The sequence below is a fragment of the Platalea leucorodia genome (genome assembly GCF_965183815.1).
Source record: "Platalea leucorodia genome assembly, chromosome: 2".
NCBI lineage: Eukaryota > Metazoa > Chordata > Aves > Pelecaniformes > Threskiornithidae > Platalea > Platalea leucorodia.
Window position 1 is genome coordinate 75699158 of NC_138824.1, and position 25282 is coordinate 75724439.

At 42.8% G+C, this 25282-nt stretch overlaps 1 protein-coding gene across 4 annotated transcripts in view; it reads right to left on the reverse strand.

Annotated features, from left to right (window-relative positions):
- Positions 1 to 25282, reverse strand: part of ZBED1 (zinc finger BED-type containing 1) — a 168408-nt gene that overhangs the window by 139384 nt on the left and 3742 nt on the right. For 2 of the 4 annotated variants that reach the window (XM_082304354.1, XM_082304352.1), the window contains exon 2: positions 18421 to 21291. The exons of 1 other annotated variant lie outside the window; for it this stretch is intronic. In XM_082304354.1, coding sequence (XP_082160480.1) covers positions 19153 to 21240 — 2088 coding nt within the window. In that variant the 5' untranslated portion in view covers positions 21241 to 21291 and the 3' untranslated portion in view covers positions 18421 to 19152. Of the gene's footprint in view, positions 1 to 18420; positions 21292 to 21392; positions 21440 to 25282 lie in introns of those variants that run through there. One more of the 4 variants, XM_082304353.1, reaches the window with a different exon arrangement.

Genomic DNA, 25282 nt, shown 5'->3' on the forward strand with positions numbered 1-25282 from the left:
TGCAGTTTCTGAGTCCTAAATCTCACTTCTGGCCATGTTTGCCATTCTCGGGTACTTTGTTCCTTTAGCCAAAACTCATCTAAAGATAAGGGATTTGAATCTAATTTTTATGAGTGCCAAACAGATAGATTGAACACACCATTATACAAATCAGGCTGTTGGGAAATACTACAGTGCACTATTAAAATCTGCTAAAAATTCATCAGGAATCCAGGTTTGCCCACAATCCACTCTGGGAGTAAAGTTCCCAACCGAATGAGTAGAAATAGGAGAGCACTCGATCCCTGGGAGGGGATGGAGGGAGAGAGACGGAAAGAAATAATAGATGGAAAAATTGCTTTAGATCTACAAGTATAAATTATATTAGTGAAATTACGACTCTGCAAGTTCCAGGTAGGCATCGAGTAACTTCTGCCATCACACGCTTGTCCTTATCTTAAACATTCTTGCTATTCCTGGCTTGAGCCAGTTTTTTGCTGGAGAAACACTAGTCTCAAGGAACAAGGATATTTCAGATAAAGGCTGATACTACATATTGACAAACTTGTGCAAGAATATTTGGCACAGGACTATCCACTGGCGTTACACCACACGTGGCATATTTTGCTCCACTATGCAATCATTTTGTCTTGGGGACAGACGCCAACTAGGGACTCGGACGAGGCCATGAAACGCTGCCTTCGCTTGGAAGAGAAGGGAGGGCTTTGCTGCCGTACGGCCAGATACGGGAGGCACGTGGGACACCTCCGCGCTCTGGCAGGAGCGGTGGCTGAAGGGCACAGCGCTAATTCGGCTCAGCCGAGGCGATCGGTATGTGAGCAGCCCCGGCTTCGCTTGTAAAAGGCACTTCACAAAAATCTAACATGGGGTTTTGTGAAATAAGGGTAAGACGGTTATTGCAATAATATGAAGAAATCCCGATAATTCCTTACAGTATACTGGACAGCCACAGCCTGCATGTGAAAGACTACTGGATTTGTTAAAAATACCAGGAGAAGAAATTCGCCACTAGCTCCAAGAAGAAAGTAACCATTTCCTACATATGCATATATTTAAAGCATCCATTTACCCATATCATTTCTTACATGGGAAAATGATATCACAAGAATAGAGAAGGACATATTTCCATTTGCCATGTATTCTCTGCCCTGCTTATCTTTCATTCCTTCTATATATTTACCTACTAAATCCTGCTCTTTGGCTTTCTTCTCTTTCACTCCAGTCACACTAAAGATAGGGAAGTTATATACACATGTATCTTTAAATCAAGAAAAAGCATCTAGTTATCTTTTGAACAGATTTACTGATACTTACTCCCATACTCCCTCCCTCTGGGCAAATGTAACTGTGCAATACCTCGGGCAATGTCATTTTATGTAAAACTTCCCAATGCTCTTCAAGTCATGTCATCTTGTAATTATATTTTTTTCCTGTTGTGAAATAAGAGATGAAAAAGAGGAGCTCATCCCAGGACATTTAAATAGGGGTAATGGAAATAGCTCTGCATAGTCTAGTACCTGCAGAATGAATTTTCCCATCCTGCAAAAGTTAGAGACGTTAGAATTTTTTTTTTTTTTTTTTTTTTCATTCTGTATCAGGAACCGAAGATTGTCCAGGCTTCAAGGTTTTACAAACAGCTACCAAGTAGATGCAGCTCCATCTCAGAATGGTTTACATCCCTCGGGTTGTAAGAAACCATTTCAAGTCCTTGCTCTCAGTCATACCCCAAGCATACAAAAGCCTTCTCAGCGTAACTCCCCATCTAACAGAGGGAGGTTTCAGTTTCACCAAACATTTGCCATTTAAAGACACTTTTCCCTCCCACAAAAGTCCCCAATAAATGTAATATTTTGTAAGAAGCCATAAACAGAAAATAAAGTGAAATGTAAATAATGTCAGAAAACGTCTTCTCTCGGAAAGACCATGTCCCAGCTATCTCAAAAACCTTGAGAAACAGTTATCGGCATGAAATGTGGCACAGAATTCCTAAGGTTTTCATGTCTAACTGTGAAAAATTAGCATTTAGGTTATAGTTTTGACCTAAAAACCAGGGTGATGACAGTGAGTTTGAAATGCTAAAGAAAAAAAGAATCGGCAGAGTGACATGTTTGTTACTCCATTACAAACTGAGTAAATGTCACAACTGGCTGCAATGCAGAAACCTCATTTCAGAAGACTGTAAATGCTGGGCTGGTTGTTTCACAACAGAGAGACCTCAGGGGGGGGAAAAAAAACAAACCAGCTGCTACTCTTGATTTAATCCCAAATAATGTAGAAATCAACCCAAACAGGCAAGCCCCCACACCTTGCATGGAAGAAAGGTTCTGTCATAAACCTTCAAGTCTGGAGAATATTTACAGTACCCAAAGCTCAGAAAATGCTGAAACTCAGATATTCATCAGTACTTTCATATGCAGAAACTGAAGTGAAGAGTGATCTCCTTACTTATGGTCAAGCTGGAAAGATTGATCTGCTTACGTATGGTCAAACTGGAAATCCAAACCAAAAGTGAAATATTGCTACCTGCTTTTTAGCATCTCACCACAGAAAGTAAAAAGCCAACAGAAAACAATTTATACTTTGCTTTATGACATATACTTTTCAAAAGACCAAATATTTTATTTTTAATTTTCAAGACAGTATTGACAGTAGTATCATATTCCTAGACAGTACAGGATATTGTATCACAACCCCCAATATCGTCTGTACAGCTCCTACTTTTACTGCTTGTGAATTCCAACACCTCTTATTCTGATCACATGCTATTAAAAGATTGAATTAATCATTCCATCACTTCTTGCTCAGAGCGCAGATGGAGAGATACAGCTGGGCAGCCAAGACATCGGAAAAGTCGATTCTTTAAATATTCCCTTAATATATTAGATTCGGGGCAGGGGAGAGGGGAGAAAAAAAAAGTTGGCAAGATCATTAAGAGTAGTTCAAACTGCATCTCCTCTCCTCCCAGAGACAGGGAATGTAATTTCCATATCCCAATCAAGCTTAAGAGCATCCAGCTGAAGGTCACATTCAGGTCTGCCTGTTCCAGCTGACAAAATGCTCTGCTGCCACTTAAACAGTCCCCTTTGCTTCCCGTGGCTTCAGCGTGACAGTATTTCCATCAAATGTAAATAAGTAAGCAGAAGTCATGAGTTGGTATACAGAGCTTAAAAGGTAATTGAAAGTTTCTGGAGTACTTCACTTAGAAACCTGTGCAATCACTTGTGAGCTGAAGTGCTTGTTATCATATACAAAGCTCCAGTAATTAGAATCAGGAAGAGAGGTACAAGGTGATTAGAGATTATTGGGAAAAATCTAGTTAACAGGAAGCATAGCACATAAACCAATCGGTACTTAAAGCTACCCTGAGGTATCTGCAATTAATTAAACTACAAAATGTTAAAAAGCACATTTCCATATTATTAAAATCTTCAGAAGCGACTAATGATCAGAAGCCATTACAGCATCGACATTAACGTGAGATAACCCTCAGGTGTTACTGGCTTAATAAAAAAGATGGAAAATAGCCTTAATATCCCTTCCTCTCCCTCTCTGCCCTACTTCCACATACTTCAAACCAGCCCCTGGCTAATACATTTATTTCTTCGGCTAGCCGGCATCTGGTGAAGAGTCCGGAGAGAGGCAAAAGCTGTCCGCACATCATCGCTCATATGGGTGCCCGTTTGCCCCTCAGCGTACGTGCCCAAAGCAGCGGCTCCAAGGAAAGCAAGGCTCACCTTGCTTGCGTGGGACGAGAGCGTCCCGACGGAGGCAGGCGCTCGTGGGGCTGCGCAGCCCCGGAGGGAGCTGCCCCGCACGGGGCGATGCCCGAGCTCGATGCCCCGGCTGCCCGGGGCTCTGAGCTGCTCAACCCTCCGCTGCCACAGGCCGCCTCCCAGGGCCACCACCCAGCCTCCAGAAGCACAAATTTGTGATGGAAGACAGCTTTGTGGGGTTTTTTAATTTTTATTTTTTTTTTAAGATAGAAGTTTCACTGAAGCCCCCTGAGCCTCTGGATGGAGCTCTTTTCTGTACACAAAACTGCTTAAAAATCAATTCTAACTTGGAATGAGAAAGTACAAAGGGCATGCACGTGTTTTGTTTTCAAGACAGCTACAACATTTGTTTTCTAAAGATAGAATTTTATTCATTTTTCTCCTCTTTGATAACACAAGCAGGTCAGGGGTTTTAAATGGAGTATGAAAGTGCGAGTATAGAAAGGTCTCAACTGTACTATATATAATTTCCTAATTCTCTCACAACAGTTCTTTTCTAGGAAAAGACTGATTTCTTTTCGGACTCCTCTTTCTCAATACATGCTGAAGTGATCTCATGCTCACACGTTTTCTTTCAATTTTCACCTTTCTTGTTCCTCATAAAATATGCACCAAAGTTTTCACAAGGAAGGTAGCTGCTTTGCAGTAGTTAATTGTTAATAATAGCTAATTGTTTTGAAATATTTTTTTTTTTAAATTAGACTTTTTTATTCCTCAGTGAAAAACGTACTTTTGAATGAAATTTTATAGGCCATTAACCTAATGCAGATTCACAGGACGCAGGGAATTAGTTAACTTAAAAGAGCAGCTACTGTGCATGCTCTATAACTGTTCTTCATCAAAATTGTCAGATTTTTAATATGCAGAGTTACCACACAGATTAAAAGCTCTCGAAGTATGTCTCCGTATAAGAGGCCATCATTCCACAGTGTCATTATCTGCTGTTAATATTTCAATTAGAGAGTATCACACCCTCCTCTGAAGAAATGCAACTGCTCACAAAGCGAGTCATTATTGATAATGCTCCAGTATGACACAAACATCCTATTTTTGTTCCTACATTTAATTACCTCCTATAAATAGCTTTCCAAATTTTTAAGGGAAAAGCTCATTTCATACAGAAACACGCATCTTTGTCGACCGACACCTCAGAACCATCCTGCTTCTAAGAAGGGAGGCAAAGGCTGCGGGGGCCACGCCGGCCCTTCTGCACGGCCACGCTATGACCTCACTCCCCAACTCTCTGATCTCACCAGCAGTTCAAACAGGCCGATACATCACAGTGCACCCTGTCAGTCCTTCTAAGGACATCAGACAGAAATACCAGCGTTTTTCAGGCAGCAGCGCTAGCACAAACAGGCTTCACACCGGCTTTCTGTTCCATGGCACCAGAGATATAGCTCGTATCACATGGCCCTGCAACAGCCCATTTGGTGTGAAATAGTCTTTCAAGGCACAATTCCTTTTTCTTTTTTGAGAAGAAGACACTTTTTGTTTATTATGAGAGGTCTTACAGTCCCATTTTCATCACGCCAAGCTGATAATCATCTTCCAGTGCAGCTGATAGACCTGGAGCCACCGCTCAAAGGACGGACCCTGCCAAGCTGATGGACGGCAGTTACCTATCTGCAGCCCTCCTATTACACCTCACATTAAACAGCAAAAAATTACACCTACGTTGTTTAACTTCTGTTTGATGCTAAATAATTAAAATCATTTGAATGAAGCTTTTTTTCTTGAGAAGCATAAAGGAATTTAGCAATTTAAACATATCAAGGAGGGGAAAAAAGACCTTGAGGAATAAAAGCCAAAGAGCTTGCACTGGCTTGTTCAGCAGCTCTCTGCTGTTTCCAATATTTCTCTCTCTAGGGCTTTTTCCACAAACACGCAAGGCCTGTGTTTCAAACACACACCTTCCTTACGCTGTGCGCCAACCTCTTGGTGATTTGAAAGATGTGACCCTAAAATGCAGTTGCTATTCCAGACTCCAGCCTTACTTCTCTATCAGCCCCCTGTAACACACGGCCCGAACAGGCAGCCTACTCACCCTCGGTCCCCGGGGGGGCTCCGCCACAAGTTAGGACCTCTCTCAGAAGAAATTACTGGTAATACAGAGGGCAAAAGGTGTGCAACTCTTTGCAGTGAGAGCAAAGTAAGCCCCTTCCATACCAGCAGCTGCTAGAGTCCTCAGACCAACATTTATTTTATTTTATTGCATTTGAAGCTTTGCAACTTTCCATGCAGAAAATCCAGCAGTGCTCAGGGCCACACCACCTTCATTTTGGCCACAGTACTGCCTCCCTCCCAAGGTATGCTACAGCATCTGGCTAACGTGTCTGTGCCCTGGTGCAGCTTGTGACCAGCGCTGCCGTACCAGCAAAACGCTCTACTCCAGACGCAGTTACTGGTATTCCCTGTTTCACCTGGAGAAACAGAAAGATATCGTTTTACTGAATTAGCTGTTCTTCTGCAAGTGTTGCTCTGCTAACGTATGTGGTACCTTTATAAGGGAGTGCGTTGCCCAGCATGGCACGACACCGGTATCTATCCCACGCTGGCAAAGCCAGCCCCGTGCAGGTTTAGCCTGGGGAAGACAAGTGTTCAGGTAAAAAAGCAGTAGTTACAGCCAAACCCGAGGCAGACAGGAGCGATGTCAATACGACAAGGGGCACCCAGAACAACCCACCAGGATCACACCACCTGTGCTCCTGCGACGGCAGTGATGTTTCTCCAGGGAGTGCAGGCATTTTGCCAGCCTCGCGTTTCGCCAGCCCTTTTGGTCTTGCACACGCCAGGGACCGGCAGGAAGAAGAGGTCTCAGCATCTCCCCCTCCAAACCGCCACCGGCCGAGCCAGAGGAGCATGCTGCAAACCCATTTTGACACAGCCCCCGGTGCATTTGCAAGCAGGAGATCACGCCTGCAGAGACGCTGCTGGCAGAAGGGCCGTGCCAGCCACGCGCTGCGGGCTGAGCTGCCGTGGTGGCTCCCGCGGCTCCCGGCCTCGGGCCCCGTCACCACAGCCCTCAGCGAAACCACGCGCTGGCTGTCAGCCGGACCACGCTTGTAAAGATGACTTTGTCCTTTACAGCAGAGGGTAGCAGCTTGGAAGGATTTGAACTGAATAAACCAGACCTCATTGCTGAATTACTATCATTTTCTGTATACGTATGTGGGTATGTATACACTTTTCTTTTATGGAAGAAAAAGAATTCTTTGAAAATCGGATTAGGAGACTGGAAAAAAATCATGGTTTTCACCTGTGTCTCACCAGAACATTTTATGACTGGTTTTACTGAGTCAATATTGAGAAAATAATATTTTTTTAATCAATCACTTTAAAAATGGAGGTGGAAGAGATGGATAGAAGATACGCTACACTTAATAGAAAAAGTTCCAACAAAGGTCATTAAATTAATACATAAACAAGTAAAACCCTATGCCACTGTAGTATAACCCTAATGGCCACGGTCAAGCTGAAATCCAGGCTACATCGTTGCCCACCTATTCTGCTGTTTTATACTCACTTCCCTGTATCTTCAAATATCCCTTTCCTCCCTGCAGTGCTGGATGATTGCACATAATGACTTTAAAAGATCAACTGCAAAAATGAACCCATGAGAAACTACAGGAGGAACAAAGTTACATGCCTACAACCAAGTGCAAAGAACTCTGCTAGCCTCTACCAGGCACTACTGATGGCAGTGTCTGCAGCTCTTGACACTTGCTTCTGACTCAAGTTAGTTGCTCTTTAAATATCTGTACCATATAATTAGGAAGTACAGCATCATTGAGAGAACATGGATTTTGCATTTCTTGACCTTTTCCCTACTAATTTTCAGCAGACTATTTAATGTTAAAATGGCACGGCGTGCAATGCAGCGACTCCAGTTATGAATGCACAAGTAAGACTGGCATATAGGTGGTGGCATTAATTAGCACAAAAGCACTCCAACAGGCAGATTAGATGATATCTGTATTCACATTGGATGGCTTTATTCATTAACAAGATGTTATTTCGGAAAAATATGTCCAAGAAGCCCTTGTATATCTGCCTTAAGAAGCACTTCATAGCACAAAAGTTTCATTTCCAGTTATCCAGGTTATATCCAATTGCCAAAAAGCCGGCACTTGCTGCTCCGCAGGCACTCTGTTCACTGGGATACATTCAGTAAAAAAATTACAAACTCATCTCCTCGCTTGTCAGTCCTGGCTTGCAAAAATGTAGTGCCAGTAATGTTTTATTTATATTTAGAAAGTCGCTTTCATTCTGTGTAATATGTGGAGTGTTGCATCCTTTACAAGCCATGTGCAATGGTACCACTGAACTTCTTTTAATGAACAACGTCTGACGCCAATGACATGTTTCTTAAGATATTTTTATACAGAACTATCTGTTTCAGTTTAAAAAATAACCTGTCTAGGGCAGAGAGCATCTTCTCGGTTGGCTTTGTAAAGTACGCTTTACACATGCTTGGTGTACTGGCCCTAACATCAGTTGTTTCAGTACAGATTGCTAACACGGAGCATCACCCACCTCCCGCTGCAGCACACTGCGCCTGGGCAGCCGGAGGTGGCAATCAAACCCTTGCCCGCAGCGTTCGACTTAGACACACCGGGGCAGATTAAAAACTTAATCCTAAATTCATTGAACGCTCATAAGGCTCATTAACTTCAATCCCTGGTTTGTGCACATGAGAAACGCCGGCATGAGATCTGAGGTCAGGAGGTGACCGAGCTTTGCTTTCATCTGGCGTGACTTCATTTTCTGACACCGGCGAAGCCAATGTCACAGAAGATAACTCAGCCCAGAGTTTATAGGAGATGAGTCTTTCCTCATAGAGTTGGAGGGTGTTTAGTTATATCACCATGTTACCAATGTGTCAACAAGAAAAAAGAAAAAAAAAGTTTTTAACTGTCCCCTCAAGGTCCTCCTTCAGAAACAAGTTCAGTGCATTTTTTAGGTCCAAGTTTCTCTTTGTTTGTTTGGTTTTTTTTTCCGGGCTCATGTAAAATATTGAGCAATGTTAGCAATCATGGTTAGACATTCCCTCAGACGGCGAAACGTCCATATCTCAGAAAGCACGCTGGCAGAAAACAGTCACACTACAAAAAGCAGAAGCGTAAGAGAGCCAAGCGCTTACTCAGCCTCTACCCAACTCGGGGGGTGTTTTGGCTAGGATGGGGCATGTAATTTTCTTGCCCAATTAATTTTCCATGAAGCATCAAACCTCTCCGAGCAGAGCACAAATACAGTGAAGGAAAGCAAATGTCACTATTTTATTACAAAACTTACTTTTTTCTTAAAAGCAATCCTGACATGAAGCAAAGTATCACTGCTTTTTTGGTTATTGGCTTTAGGAACGGTAGCTGTCAAAAATTTTCTTTCCCTGCTGGCGATAACCCCATTTAAACCTTGCTATATTCCACCACATCTGCAGCTTTAATGCAGCAATTCATACACCATGATAAAGCCGTGAACCCAAAATCACTGTGTCTGTAATGACATCTGTAATTTAGAAACTGCAAGGATGAGAAGCTTGAAATTGGCAGGCGATAGTTTCTGAAAACACCAAGCGGGGGCTGCGTCTGTGTGTATATAATTATGACATTTCTACTCCATAACTGCCCAAATCTTGAATCTTGCCCTGTCTGCAAGGCAAGGCAAACCGCATAATCTCAGTGACACAGATATCAAAATATTTCATCAGACTCTATTTGTTCAATCCACTCAAAGCTTTACCAGAACTGAGTTGAATCAAGAACCATGCATCAGTGCCCACGTAACTTCAACACTACTCCAGCACTGAGCAAGGGAGCCGCAGGTAAAGCATTAATGGTGGTGGGACAGTATCTGCATGGTCTAAGCAAACTGACATATTATGACTCTACTACAAAAATATCTCTAAAAATAACATTGCGGGGTCCATGGCTACTTCCTCCTGCCTTCCGGCCTTGCAAAACTTGACGCGGCTGCTTCAGCACTCACATCTAAGCCAAATAAGATTTCTCGTTGTGCAACTTGTCCCATGCGGGCAGCCTCATGGTGGAGTCCACACGAGGTCCTGCGTGACTAAAGACCTCCACCCACCCAACTGCCCCGGCAGTAAAGTTTTACGTTCCTCAGCTGCATTTCTACAACCTCTGGTGCCTTCAACTGAAGCGTGACTGAGTGGAATTTTGTGAAACAACTCTTTTTACGATGTAAAGGAACAACTACATTTTACGGCTCATTTTCTTGAGTTGCAGCATCTCTAATGCTAACAGAGTTTTCTCTATCACCTAAACCAGAAGATCCTACTTCAAACAGCCCCAGGAAAGCAGAGACACTGAGTGACTGTGTAAGTTCCTAATTGCACAGCCAGCTAATGCTCAGGGTGAAGTATCACATTTATTGGCATAGTGCTGACCTGAAAGCAAAGGCCACGTATTCTTTGCAAGATACCATCTGCCCATCTTTAGACTCAAATGCCCTGTTGGCACAAACACAATCCATCACCCGGCTCCGAAATCCACCAGTGCTTCAGCTGCATGAGCACTAAGCAAACACTCAACCTTCCACCTGTAATATTAGACCCCCATTTGCCTTCTGTCCTTTGTTTTACGTTAACAAGGAGCAAAAGTTCCTGTTTACTAAGAAAGGAAGACCAAGCAATAGAAATGCTCATTCACATCTGCCGAAACTGTTGATTTTATGCTTGTTAAGACTAAATCACCTAAACTGAAACATCCTAGCAAGGAGAGTAATGAGTAGATAAAAGACGACTGTTCTTTCACTTGTACGTTCACTGAAATAGCATGGGTCCTGTTTCATATTTCTACCATGAAGGTAACAGGGCAGAAAAGGAGGTGCTTCAACGTAAGCCTTTTACTCTCAGAATTTTACCTAAAAAAAAGGTAATTATTTACATATCATGTTCTCCCACATTCTGGTAAAACACAGTTGCAATTGCCTCCCTCAACAACAGAATAATTAAGACTTCCAGCTTGCGAGTCATGGGGGAAAAATATTTCTCTTTCTTACTTCTGAAGTCTACCTATACCTTGGACCTCAAGTGTTTGAGTAACTCACTTTAGACAGAATGAGCCTATGGATATGAACATTTGAAGCACACCTGAAGACAAAATGGATACATGAAAAATGAAAACTTGTGGTTTGTATCTAAAAAAGCAGCCCACCTCAAAATACCATTATTTAAAATATATTTAAAGAGATACACTTATGATGCCAGCATTTCTAGTGGTCTGAAGGCAGAGCATGCAAGATGGATCGCTTTTAGGGATTAAATCCCCAAGTCTATATTTGGATACCTAACTCAAGGAGTTAGCGCAGAGGGTCTGGAGGTTCCTTTTTAGGCCACATCTTGTATCACTTTAATCTTAACGTAAAAATAAATATCAAATTAATTAGTAATTCTGTAGTCTTGGTGTTTGCAAACTTATCAGCCAGCGGTGTCATCGTCTGCACAATCCTCTTCCCAGGGCGGTCAACCAGCCCAGGGAAGGAGCAGGACCAGGGGAAAAGCCCTGGCCCATCCCCTTGCTTCAGGCATCTGCAGACCAGAAAGCAGCCCCAGCAACAGAAAAACACAGGGAAAACACTCCGGAGGAATCCATTTTCCCTCTGCAGAGCACAGCAACTTTCCTAAACAGCCTAGAGACAGGCCAGAAGCACAGCCAACAGATTAGCGTTGCAGACTGAGCTGACCTCCTCGCTGCAGGAAGAGTTTACCAGTCTCTGCGTACAACCTACTTTAAACATTCATGGATCCCATCTCTGGGTAAAAAAAGAATTTTATCTTCCATCAGCTCTAATATGCATTGCCAAAAAAGGCACAAAAAGCATATGCAATGCTCTTAACAACTGACAAATAGTTTCTTACATTATCTGTGAATTTATCTCTCCAAAAAGAACTGTGAAATCTTTGCGAACACCAGCCAAAGTAATGAAGGGGAGGTGGGGTGGAGTGGGCAGGGCATGAACAAGGTGGTTAGTCTGTTTGCAAGACTACAAAAGAACTAGCGCACGAGCACTTCAAGTTCACCTGGGGATTGCATCATACTGTCAGATACAACATGCACAAGGTTGCTCTTCTCTCACCTCATTTCTCTGACCAGGCACGGAGAAATCTCCTAGCAGCAACGCCAGTCTCGCATTCGCAGCACTATGAGGTAAACTAAATATCATCCTCAGCCTCCTGTTCGTGCAAACCAGCCAGCAAACCACATGCAGCACAGGTGAACTTCTGCCTACTTTCACCACGTCTCGAAAGCACGCAGGTAACATTCTCCTACTCTTACACTTTGAATATAAGAGCCGCGCAGCAAATAATACAGCAAAGACCAGCACTAACAGACACGCTACCAGCACAGGAAATAAAACAGGGCTTAAAATTAGAGGCAAGAAAAGATACATACCACACACAGAAGGCTCCACTCATCCCCAAGACTGGCTCTTTCTCATCACAGCACTCGCGCCCTTGGGACCTGCCAGATTTACGATCAGTGGCAAGTTCTTGGATTGCATGTGAATGCGTGTCTGTGGTAAATGAGAGAGGCTGTGTCAAAATATCGTTCAGAAACAGCCATTTCAGCCTGGGCTTCCCATGCAAGAGGACAGGATACAATAAGGGCTTGTTCTGCCCTTCTTCTCCGCTATCTCATTACTGAAAACTCCTCCCTGGCCGTTCGGGAGCACAGGGTTTTGAAGCTAACAGAGCTCACCATCGGCAGCGTGGAAACACCAAGAAGTGTGTAAAACACTTGTTTCGCACAGTTCTGAAATGTCAGGTTACGGGAAGGTTAGTCAATTAGTATTTTTAAACGCTGTCAGGATTTCAGACAGGAACTGCAGACTCCTGTTACCGTGTCAGTATTTTTCCTAGATGGACCCACTTCCTACTTGTTCTCATCAATGAAGCAATTGAGTTTTTCAGATTTAGTTGTTATTAAATTCCTTCTCCACAGCATTCATGACATGGGATGGGATGTTTCTGGCACGAGCTTTCCTGATGCTGACTTGACATTTTTCTTGTTATGACTCTAAATTCCTCTCACTTGTAAACCTCACTGATGACTCATGAGAAAAAAGCATATTAAAAAAGAAAAAAAGAGCATGAAACCCTTTCAGTCGCAGTGTCTATAAAGACAGGGTGATACACAGAGACACAAAATGTCTAAAATTTAAAAGCAAAGTGGCATCTGTCGGAGAAATAAAAGATTAATTTCTTATTCCTGACTGCAAGTATTTGGGGACAATGACATATTCAGAAAATCATATATAATTGAAGAAATTGCCTTTTTTAAAATAACCCTATTCTCCACTGCTTGGGGAATCACTGTTGAACATGACATCATGCACACGCAGCTACGGACAAATACAGTCATACTTTCAGTATACTAAGTAAACCAAAGGGATTAATTCTCTACAGAGAGATCTCGATAAATTATTATACTATCACAAACATTTACGGATGCATTTTAATTAGTCTTCTACCTAAAAGCGTTAAAATAAAGACAACATTTCTTACTTAATTTATTTCAAATAAAAGTATCCCCTCCTACCTCCAGTACACTTCAAAACAGGACTGCCCTACCGCTTCTGACAGCTGAATGTACATCTACCTCTGGCCACGGCATTTGTAACAGTAAAACCAATATAAATGTTACCCCCAAAATATCTATCAATCAAGTAGGAACTGTAGCTTTAGCCTCTACATAAAACTCTTTATTTGAATGCCACAAAACACTACTTTCTATGTCAGCATTAAATACAGAAGCATTTGAATAATCACAAAATTTCCCAGGCATAGCTTCAGCCTAGAGCACAAACCAGTACCATGTGAAGATATTTACGTTAAAAACCCAAACAACCAGAGCTGCACAGATCCTGTTTTACCCTGACAGGCAATAAGGACTACTCTTGCTTACTATGCCTTTGACCCCGAGCATATTTTCCTAGCTGCGTTGAGCCCGATTCCCCAGCACCTTCCCACTGACGCAGTCAGTTTTGGCCCAGCTGAGCAATGTTCAAGTGCACATCGCTGCGGGGGCAGGAATCGCTGGCTCTGCACTTTCGCAGCACGGCAGAAGCGCTGTAGCCCCAGTGGACTGCAATAAGGACCTAGTTTAAATTCATTTTAAACCCAGTTAACCTGCTCTCAATGAACAGCCTCTCTCTAAGAGAAGAAAAACATGCTGGGGAGCAGGGCTTCGCTTCTCCTCCCGGCGGCTCCCTCCCAGCGCTCTGCCCAGGCAGGGCCAGGGAGAGGAGACTGGACGGAGGGGTGCAAGACAGATAGATAAAGTAGGATTTTGCAAATTAAAGTCACTGCAAATAAGTACCAATTGTAGTGCATGCAAACCAGCGCACGTGTGCAGCAGGTAATAGTCTTTTCAACATCTCTGAAAAATGATACATCTGATCACTGCTTCAAAGCACTGCAGATGGGAGCATCACTTTTGTGAACGCTGACCTTTTCTTCCGGCAGCAAGGGAAATCAATGCCACCTTGCGTGGAAATGTCAATACAAATGCTCAAAAATCATAATATTAACATTTCAGAGTCTGAGGGACTCTCATTTGAAAAGTTTCTGCAACAGTCTTTGCATTTTTAAAAAGATATAAATCAAATTTTATCACTAAAAAAGCTTTCAAAACACAAGGTAAACTGAAAGACAGTGTTTCGGGGTTTTTTTAATAGTAAACTCAATTCCCTGTGTCATTTTAACCCAACTGCAGGGGCGCTGAAAATGACTGTAGAAGCAGTAAAAATCTATGTAATTGATTTTTATTGTTCAACCTAAAGGAAATGCTTTTGTATGTAAAAGTGACAGCATGATACAGCAACTGTAGCGATGTTTTGAAATTCCAGTTTAAATAATATCAAGTCATTAGACATGCTTTATTGATGTGCTTCTAAAGCAGGTGTAAAATGACACTGTATCTTTAAGTTCTCTCTACAGCACCAAATAATGTTATTAAAAAAGCAAAACCAATTTCTGTAATTTCCCTACATCCCCTAAAAATAAAACACATCCTGAATTTAGCAGAAGGCTAGTAATTTGGAGGAAATACGGTGAGACAGACCATATAGTCTTGGCCTGGGGAAGAACAACAACAAAAAAAAAGAAACAAAAAAAAGCCACAAAACCTAACAGACCGGGAGCCAAAGCAAGACAGTTTTCTCAGCAGAGCCAAAAAGACAGCCTCAACTAGATAGCACTGCACCACCAGAACTGGGATCACCAGACTTTCCTGAAAGGCATCATCCCCTGAGAAGGACACTCAGAAATGGAGACCACCAAAAGGAGTATGGCGTGCAGAGACCAAAATGCAATTTTTCCAGCACAAAGTTTCCTTTACCCAGTTGTCATGGAATACGTAAAATACACTACTTCTGTGTTCAAATCCGTACGCTTCCCCTCCTTCAGAAATGACGTCCTCAGGCAGCCCCTTCTTTTTAAGCTATCACACGAAAAGGACAAAATCATGAACTACATGTCACTTTTAAGTTTTCAGAAGTCCTATAAAATATTACAAATAACCAATTAGTGTTTCTTTTGCTTTTAATATTCCTGCCTGCATACAAATGCTCCTGGAAAGCTAATTGGACCACCATGATATTAATTAAAGAAAACTCTTCAAATTAATCTAATACACTGCTGCGATAGAACCTTAAAATAATACGCCCTTTCCATGAATAATCCAGAACTTTATTCCCTTAATTTAAACTGAGGCATCTCAGACATTGTTTGCTGGAAAAAGTCACCTTTTCAACTTCAGTTTGGTTCAGGGTTTTCCTTTTGTCTTCACAGTAATCCCTGACGGCCCAGAGAGGTGAAATGCGTGCAAAGGTTGGTCAGTCAAAACTCCCTTTAGTCACATTGTTAACGCTAAGAAACCTTGCCTAGCCCACTGAATTTTAATCCCAAATTGGAAATACTTAGAGCTGGTGGCAAAAAGCAATTCTTCTTCTTTTGACATAAAGTACGTACTTTGAGAGCCTGTTTAAAAATTCACTTTTCCAGCATGAAAGCACTCAAAAGCTGAAGTTCCTCTATTGCCCCTCCAAAAGATGTCTCAGCTGTACCAAAGAGAAAAGGAAACATTAGGCTGTGGATTCAAATTAGCTGTCAAGAAACACGAACATAAATCTGACTTAATAGCGTAATTTGGAAATGTGTTCTGGGCCCACCCTTGGCAATAACACCATGGTTTAATTCATGTTGTAGCAATATTTAAAACATCTCTGTAACTTTGGTTCTCCACCCAACTAAACAACAGAAAATTATGTCATTCAATGAAAAACACCACACGTATTTAAGTGAGAGAAACCATCTAAACTTCTGACATTTTTTCATCTTCATATTTTTTTTTAATCCAAAAGATTTGTACAGCATTTTTTTTTTTTAAATAACTTACAGGATCAAAAGGAGAATAAATGCATAGCTTCAAAACCTTAGAATATAACCTCCCCTTGTTGCGGAAGAGTTCAAAGTCATAAAGTGCTGCAGATATGAACACACATCAGACAAATAATCTAGTAACTAACTTATTTTTCTGGTTTATTTAACAATATTCCAAGCTTAGAACATTAAATAAAAATCTCACAGACAATGGGTAGGACTAACAATGGCTTTGTTCTTTTTTTTTTTTTCCTTTTTCTTCTCTTTTTTTTTTTTAAAAGAATGCTGAGACACATCAATTGAACCGACTACAGTTTTATTTTGGATACCAAAAAAATAAAAAGAAGCTGGAAGGAAGAGAGTAGTGCATTGCACCGATATCAGTAAAACTGCTTGTAAGCATCACTGCATACATTTAGCCCTAGAAGGATGAGGATGGAAACAGGAGATGGATGCTGCCAAGAGGGGCAGGCTGAACGCAGACCAGGGGAGCGGAGCTCTGGGCTCTGCCTTGGTAGCAAGGGCACAGCTTTGACTTATGCTCCCGTAAGAGAGGATCAGCACGCCGTGCACTAGCATTTGCGCAGCTCCTTGAGGGCTAGAGGTGGTGGTAGCAGGTGGAGGTGGTGCAAGCGGAGGCAACCAACACCAGCTGGCACTCGATGGACTTAAAAACCAAGAGGTCTTCCTGACAGGGGTGTCACAGGAGGTCAGTAACATCAAAAAGGGACCTGCTGTATCTCGCTCCCTTCCATAATTTGATTTTGCTACCCTCACAGATAGCCTACATACCTGCAAGAGTTTAGGCTAAGACTGTGTTTTGCACCTTGGGCAATCACATACACCTCTTCATTGGACATGGAGAGTACCAACATTCAACTGGATGCACTGTGCGTGTACTTTGTAGAAGTGCAAATTAATTTTCAGGGGGCTGGAGAGTGAAAACCCAGGCTTACTGACAGCCAAGCATGGGCCACACTACCTGTTAAATGCATTTTTCCTGGGCTTAAACATACCAGGTAGTTCACTACTGTTTACTCCAGTGCTCCTTTACTCTAACTTCTGTCCTTCCTCCCCACCCGCTCGCCCCTTCCCACCACCTACAAAGAACACAGAGGCCTCAGACTTGTAAAAACTATTAAACCAAAACAGAAACGAGCAGTCTGGAAATAGATTCAATTCCATCACAATTCTCATTTTTGTATGTTCCTCCTGGCTGGGCCCTTTCTACAACCAAACGTCCATGGCTACCGCTGTGATGGAAAAACCCAACTTTCTTCCTCCAGAACAGTAACGGCCAGTCTTCAACAGCTCTCTCTCCAGAAAGGTTGTGCTTGACACAGTCGTAGACTAAAGCTGGGGTGGGGGGTGAGACACCAGTAATAAAAATAAAACCCCAAGCAAACCTTGAGTATAACTGGACAACGCCAAGAGCCCTCCTCCGCACCTCAGGGAAAAACACTGGCTGCCATCCCACTCCGTGCCAGGCATGAACTCTAATCTTGTTCATGACCTGCAGTATTTCATAAGAGATGGGGGGGGTTGGGTTGGTTTTCTTTCTTTGTTTCTTGTTTGCCAAGTTCTCAAAAGGGCTTAAAACACTTAGGCGTAGAGACACAAAGGGAGCAATTACAATACACAACAACTAATCAGAAACAGTACTCAAACATTAGACTGGACCGGACTAAAGTCCACTCTACAAACTGAAGCAGAAAGAGACAGGAGGAAAAAGAAGAGGTTTTAAGTGCTAACGTAATAAGAAACAATCTTAAAGACTCACTAAATACATGTGGGGAAATGGAGAGGTCCCCTTCTTTTAAATATATTTACATAATATTAAAGCTTTTTATTTTGCTTTTCTCGGCAACAAAATTTTCTAGCTACCCTGGGCAAAGTCCCCATTTAAATTAAGAGGTTAAGGATTTTATAACATAGCCAGACTGTTGGACCCGCGGCCCGTACATGTCTCCCCGCCCTCTCCTTCCCTCCCTCTCTCCCTCCGCCGCCGAGGGCCCTGATGCCGTGCCTGCTTCGCACCGCCGGCATCAGCTGAAACATCGGCACAAAGGGAAGGGAACACGATGCACCCCCGACCCCGCACACTCCGTTACCACTTTGTAAAAGCACAAGAGACTACAATCAGGGCTTGCCAAGACACAAAAAAAAAAAAAAAAAAAAAAAAAAAAAAGGTTTTGCCATTTAGCTGCTGCAGTTAAATGGTAAAACAGGACTAATGTGGACACAGCAATACCAGTTTAGAAGTGTTTATACCATTTACACTGCACTGGAAAGGAAAATAACTTATCCCAGTATAACTGCATCCACATTACAGCCTACGCCAGCACAGTATCAGTTAAAACAAAAACACATCAGTCCCCTAATTGACAGAATTATACCAGCTGAACTTTTCTAGCACAGACCAGGCCTAAGACATGAGGTAGTGAAAAAGAAAATCAGGCTCAAGATCTTTTTTCATTCCATAGCATCGATATACTCTAAAAATATTCACTGCTCAGATTTATGGATTTTAAAAATAATGTTTTAAAATCCAAAATTTAAAGCTAACATCCTGAGTCACACAGGATTTACAAACGGAGGCATAAATCTTAAAAATGCCCTTGCTCAGGGTCCTAATTCAGAAAATATTTTTATGATAGAAAGCACATAAGCACGTGTTTGTCTCCCACCAAAGCAAGTGGAAAGGAAGCACATGGATAAGTGCTTTCTGAAATCTGGGCCACAGTCAGAAATCACGGTCTTTGTAGAATTTATTTCCTCATTCATTTCAGTGCTGTTTAATCACAAGTCATTCATGTTTTAAGACAGTGGGAAAAACATAGATAATGGAAGCTAAATCAAGTTTGTTACAACTGTTCAATATTTACAGCATTCATAGAATAAAACAGAAGTATTTTTGGTAACTTAAGACAAATACCTTTTTTCTTTGTTATTAAATGTACCGCAGCAGTCCTGTTAAACAAACCCACTGTCTCGGATATTAAAGAAATTGTTGTTTACATTTACTGAGTCATTTAAATTAAAAATCTGTTCCTGTTCCAAACCCCACTCTCCTTCGTCTTCATCCTCCGGTTCTGCCTCGGACCCATTCCGACTGTTTTCGTACAAAAAGATCTGCTCATCCACGTGAGCTGGGGCTAAGCGGTTTCTCTTTGCGCTTACAACATTAGCAGAAGAACCGAAAAGGCGTTCAGGGAAGACCCTTGTGGCCAAAATACACCAGTATTTTTGAAGAACCTTTGGTAGAACTGGGAACAGTGCTAGTCTGTCAGACCACCACTTCAGCGGGTCTTCGTTCAAACCAAGGACCTTTTGTGACTTGAAGTTGCTCAGCTCCTCAACGATCTGAGCGTGCCATTCCTCCTGGTCTTCCACGCCTCCTGTCTGGCAAAAGATCTCTGCGAGCATGTTGTTGATGACACTGGTAGGAGGAGGAGTAGAGGAGATGATGATTTTTTTCACAGGGGGCTCTTCCGAAACGGTGAAGAATTTCTCCTCAGTCCTAAAAGTATTTTCTTTTACTTTCTCCAGCAGGCTTTTTGCTTCTTCCACCACTCTGTTTTCAACCTGCTGCCGCTCAAAGGCTGAAAGAAAAGGCAGTTTTTTGTAGCGGGGATCCAAGAAAGTTGCAACGTTGAGAAACATGTCTATCTCAGGCGTGTGCTGGTAGGTGGTTGACAGCTCCTTAGCAATCACCTCCTTTGCCATGCTGATTTCTTTCAAATCGTTCTCTTTGATGTTCAGGGTAGTATTCAGAAGCATGTGGAGAAGTGGCTTCACCATACTGATCGTCGGGTACTTTGAAGCAGACATCATCTCTGCAACCTGCTTGAAAGGCTGCAGCAGTTCCACCAGCCCTTCGATTGTATTCCACTCGCTGGCTTCCAGCATGAGGTGGTGGTTGTTGCTGTCCTCCACCAGAACAGCCGCAATGACAAACTGCTGCTCCTTGAGGCGCTGCAGCATAGCGAGCGTGCTTCCCCACCAGGAAACACGGTCGCTTACCAGCATGCAGTGGAGAATATTCTGCTGCTTCTGCTTCTCGCTCAGCATGTACATCGCGACCGTAGACTGCTGAAAATACTCCACCAGTTTTCGGCACCTGGCAAGAAGGCTGCAGAGTTTGGGGAGCTGAAAAGCTTGTTGTATTCCTGCATTAAAAGTGTGCCCCAAACAAGGCATCTGTACGGGAATATCTAGGAGAGAGCAAGCTTTCACAATGTCTTTACTGTAATCTGTTGTAGCACCAAAGACTTTTGTATTGATCCCCCACTCAATGAACGTTTCATAAAGGACTCGCGTAATAGTCTCTGCAGTATTATCCTCTGGTACTTCAAATGTTTTTAAACACCGCGAGTTCACCGCCAGGCAGTTGGCAGGACTGCTGCTGAGAAAGTGAACTGCGACGGTTACGTACGACCTGTTCTGGTTTTCGCTCCTCCACATGTCCGTGGATATGCCACACCACAGAACCTCGGTGAGCTCTTTCAGCACAATTTCTCTAATGGCATTGTACTTTTCAGGAATAGCTTTTGTACAGAAGTACTTCCGGCTTGGAAGTTCATACCTGGGGTCTGCTGTTCTCAAGAGGGCCTTGAAGGTGGGTTCATCAACGATAGAGGCCGGATACATGCCCTCGCAAATTAAGCTGATGACTGCGGATGTCAGCTCCTGGTGCTTTTTGTTTTCATAGTTCTGGTAGGTCTTCATGATGAGGCTATCTTGAACAACCTGCTGGGACGACTCTGGCTTGATTTTTGAAAACGCCGTGGCAAAGGCTTCCCTCATTTGCTCTGTGTTACTTTTCACAAATTCGCAGAATTCGTCGGGGTGATTTTTCTCAAGGTGGTAGGAAAGGTTGGACGTGTTTCCTGAATAGGCGATCTGTGCCATGCAAATACGGCAGTAGATCTTCTTCCACTGTAATATGCATCCTTCTGCATTGGTATCAAACCCAAAGTACTTCCACACTTTACTCTTTGCTCTCGGGTGAGCCACTAACTTTAGGTCTGATGGGGAACCTTCTAAACTTTTATTCTCCATCGCTTCTTGGCCACCGTCCCACCTTTTGATCCTTCACTCATTAATGAGTACCTGATAAAGGCAGTAAGATAAAGATACAATGAGAAAGCACAAGTTTGACCACACTTAACTATGTGAAATCAGTGTTTCTGCGAACGTATCAAGAAACCTACCTTACTAATTACATTTGCAAATTTAAAGATGAGATTTGCAGGAAGACCTACAAGAAGCCCATCAGAATGTCAAAAATTAAAAAGGATTTTAATATATCACATTCTGCTATGAAACTGAGCTAGAAGACCTGAGTAAATCTTATTTCTGGAATTACATAATTCTGGGTAGAGAAAGCATAACCACCACCACAGAGCTGATACATTGCTGTCACGCAAACGGGTCATCTGCTATAGCATTTTCCTGCCTCTTAGGTTATAGTTAGGGCTAGACCAACATCCTCTCACCTAAGAGTTACTGAACTTCACTGTTAATATTTATTTCAATTGAAACCTGATATGAAGGAGCAAAGGTTTTATTGTTTGTTTATTTTGAAAGAAGTTTTGTTAGCTCCATCTAACTGTTCCAGCATTTGCTTTAAAAAAAAAAAAAACAACCATAATAAAAAAAATCTGTGATGCAAATTATGGCATTAATCTGCTCCTCTGAAATGTAAAGATGTTTTCTGACTGAAATAAAAGGAAAAGGAGTTTGAACCTACATGCAGATCAACAATACGTGTCTGACACCTTTCCTGTCCTTCTCTTTCTGAAATCACAGCCATCTCCTGAACTACTAGTTCACAATTGTGGTTCCTGGAATAACAGTGCATTATAATTACAGGAAAAGCAGACAGGGAAGCACTAATAAATGCTATTATCCACATCAGCTAGAAAATAATTTTGCTGTGTTTTCTTCAAAAGGCTACAGAAGCCAGGAGGGGGTGACACTCTAGAGATGAGTGGTGATAAGGCAAGACTTGGCAACCTGAACCTAAATATCTGCACAGGAAAATGTTCGTTGTGCGAACGGTCACATGCAAGTACAGCTTGAGGCCTACAGCATCTCTTGTGCCGAGTGCCGGCAATCGGCACCTGCTGGAGCTGATTTCACTACACCAAAAAGCCAAGCCACAGCACAGCTTGACTGCATGCTGCCGCTTCTCCATTTCTTCCACACCACCAGCTGAGCCACCGCGACAGCGACAAGCCCTTCGCCGGGGGCCTGGACAGGATAGGGAAGGAGAAGAAAGCCATCAGTTAAACACAGATGCAACCTCCTCCACAAAAATCCAGGGGAAGAGAGCAGGAGAGAAACACCAGGAGCATCCCTGCAGCCAGCCTGAAAGCAACAGCATTGCTCCTTCTCTGCTCGTCAGGAGCTGCACCTGCACCCAAGCCCAGAAATCCCCGGGTGCTAAGACTGGCTGGTTGGGGGAGGAAGAAACAATCTGACATTTTCATACTGCTGCAAGGGAATATCCCAAAAAAATGTACGCGTGCAAGCTTCTCCAGTATGCTTTCCGCTGCTGCTGAACATTCCCAAGAAAAGATGTTTTCCCTCTGAACTACAGCTGGTATTTTGCAGCACTTTCTGAATGTCTTGAATGAAAAACCAAAGACAGGTTTACGAAGACTAAACATATTTATTTATACATAGCTGTTGGTTTAGAAGCAGAATGAGAGATGCAGGGCAAGCATTTTTATTGGATTTGTTCTGAAGATTTACTTCTGGGTGTAGACCTTTTTTTTTTTTTTCCCCCTGAGGGAGGCAACGTTCTGACTGCAAGCATGTCCTCTACTGTGATTCATTCAGTGCCTTTTAAGTTGCCAGGATAAACTATTGATTTAACATGGTAATGCTGCCTAATTCCAAAGATGTGCATATCAACAGCACCAAGGTATGCAATCCCACAAAAACTCATGATTTTGAAAGACAAAGTGGTGTAATATATAATGATGTAACCCTGCCATACCATCAGACTGGGCATTAACAAGACATGTTGTATCGGTATGTATTATTACTGCTTTGAGATCCCTCCATTTCACTCCATAACATGCTGTCTCTAGGAAGTAGAGGCTCCCAGTATTTCATTAAATCTTACAGTTTCCTTTGCAGTTATGTGGCAGTTCCTGAAAGCAAGGAGGAAGGCACTGTCATAAAAGCGTTGATGCGTCTTTAATATTTAAAATTAGTATGACACACCTTGGATCATAAAAAGTTCATCACAGACTGATAAAATACAAGTTATTTTAGAGCAAGGGAGTGTTACAGACTCACCCCGCCCTTCATTCTTACGTATGTTACAGCTTTGCCATGGTTTTGAGATGGATCTGGCACTTGGCAATAGTGGCAGAGTAGTATTGCCACAGTTAAGGATACGCCAGCATAACACAGCCTTTATTATAATGCTGTAAACCACTTTCCAGCTGTCATAATAGCTCAAATATAAACTGCTAATCATCCCTGCCTCTCCTCAAGTGTTACACAGCATAACTAGCGCTACGAAGAAAAGAAAAAAAACAAAAAAACAAAACCTAAAACACACCTCTCATTTTTCCTATAAGAGGAGATAAATTTTTCCTGTTTCAGTGAAACGAGTGTTCATAGTCTAGGCTTGGCAAAAACCAGAGCAGCTTCAATGCTGAGCCAAACTGAAGACACCAGCACCTTGCAGAATGAAATCTATTGGGCATGAAGCACCTCACGGCCTTTGAGAAGTGCCACAGCTTGTTACAAAGGCAGCTGATGGAAATGCTCTCTTCTAGCTTGCCGAACTTTCCATGATAAAAAACTAGTGCCGCCTTGGTTTGCTGAAAACCCCTCCGCGCACAGAAGCCTTCAGGCTACAAACCTGCCTTTTCCCTTCTCCCTTGAACTCCCACCCACACCGAAACAGACTGCACCTTCGGAGAAGCTGGTGTTTTCCTCGCCGCCTCCCTGCAGCTGGCCAGCACCACCAGCCAGTATCAGGGCCGAGGCTTTTAAGAGCCTGCAGACAGGATCCTCTGCTGGCCTCGCAGCAGACTCAGCGGCCACAGGAGGAGGAGGAGGAGGAGGAAGGGCACAGGTTTCCTGGCCCTAGCACCTCATCCCCACCCTCCCCGGGGCAGGCTGTGCTGCCGCCTCACACCTCTCAGACCCCTCTCACTCTCCTAACACAAACCCACAACTCCCCGCTCCAGGGCATGGCTTGGGCCAAAATGTTGAAATGCCAGCGACGACGCACGTTGCGGAGGGCAGCGGTGCTACCCTCGCACCAGGCAGGACTCGGTTTCCCCGGTGGCAAAGAAAATAGGTTCAAAACCCATAGGAGAGTCACTCGGATTGCGAAACCAAGCACGGGGATGTGAGGAAACTCGGGGTGTGCAGCCACCCTGAAACCTTAGCTCTGCCCCCTTGTGCACGCACAGCAATGGCACCCTCTCTAATTACACGGTAGGTATCGTTGTCGCACAACCCTTGCCTCATTCAGCACAGGGGCAACTATAAAACGAGTGTTTCCTCACTTCTGAAGCTACCTAAATAACTCTCTCAGGTGCGTGTGTGGGGGAGAGGGATTAATTGTTAGATGCAACTTTATTTTTGCCTGCCACCAATCCTTCCTACCCGGTCACTTCTCTACTCACCTCTGGATGTTTTACAACCTAGAGCTTGTGCAGCTTTGAGCTGAAGTGCTCGGTCTACCACTATGCCTTACTCATATAAAGTAAAAGCCCTCAATACCTGAATCAGAATTAAGAGAAGCATGTTCCCAAATTAATATTTCACGATTAATTGTAATGAAACTCAGTGCAAATGATGATACAGAATAACTAGAAATTGGGGAAAATTAAAAATACGTATGAAATTTCAGTCACTTTTAAGAAGAACAGGAATCAGCTTTGAGGTCTTCTGAACTTCAGCCACATTAGCACCTTCTTCAGAGCCGGTTTGCTACACATCACGGGTACCAAGTTTAACTACAAAGACTTCAGAACTACAAAACATGCAGCATTTAATCTTCCCCTACCAAATTTCAATGAAACATGTGAAGTAGAAGAAAAAATGCAGGAGGAAGATGCCAAATAAA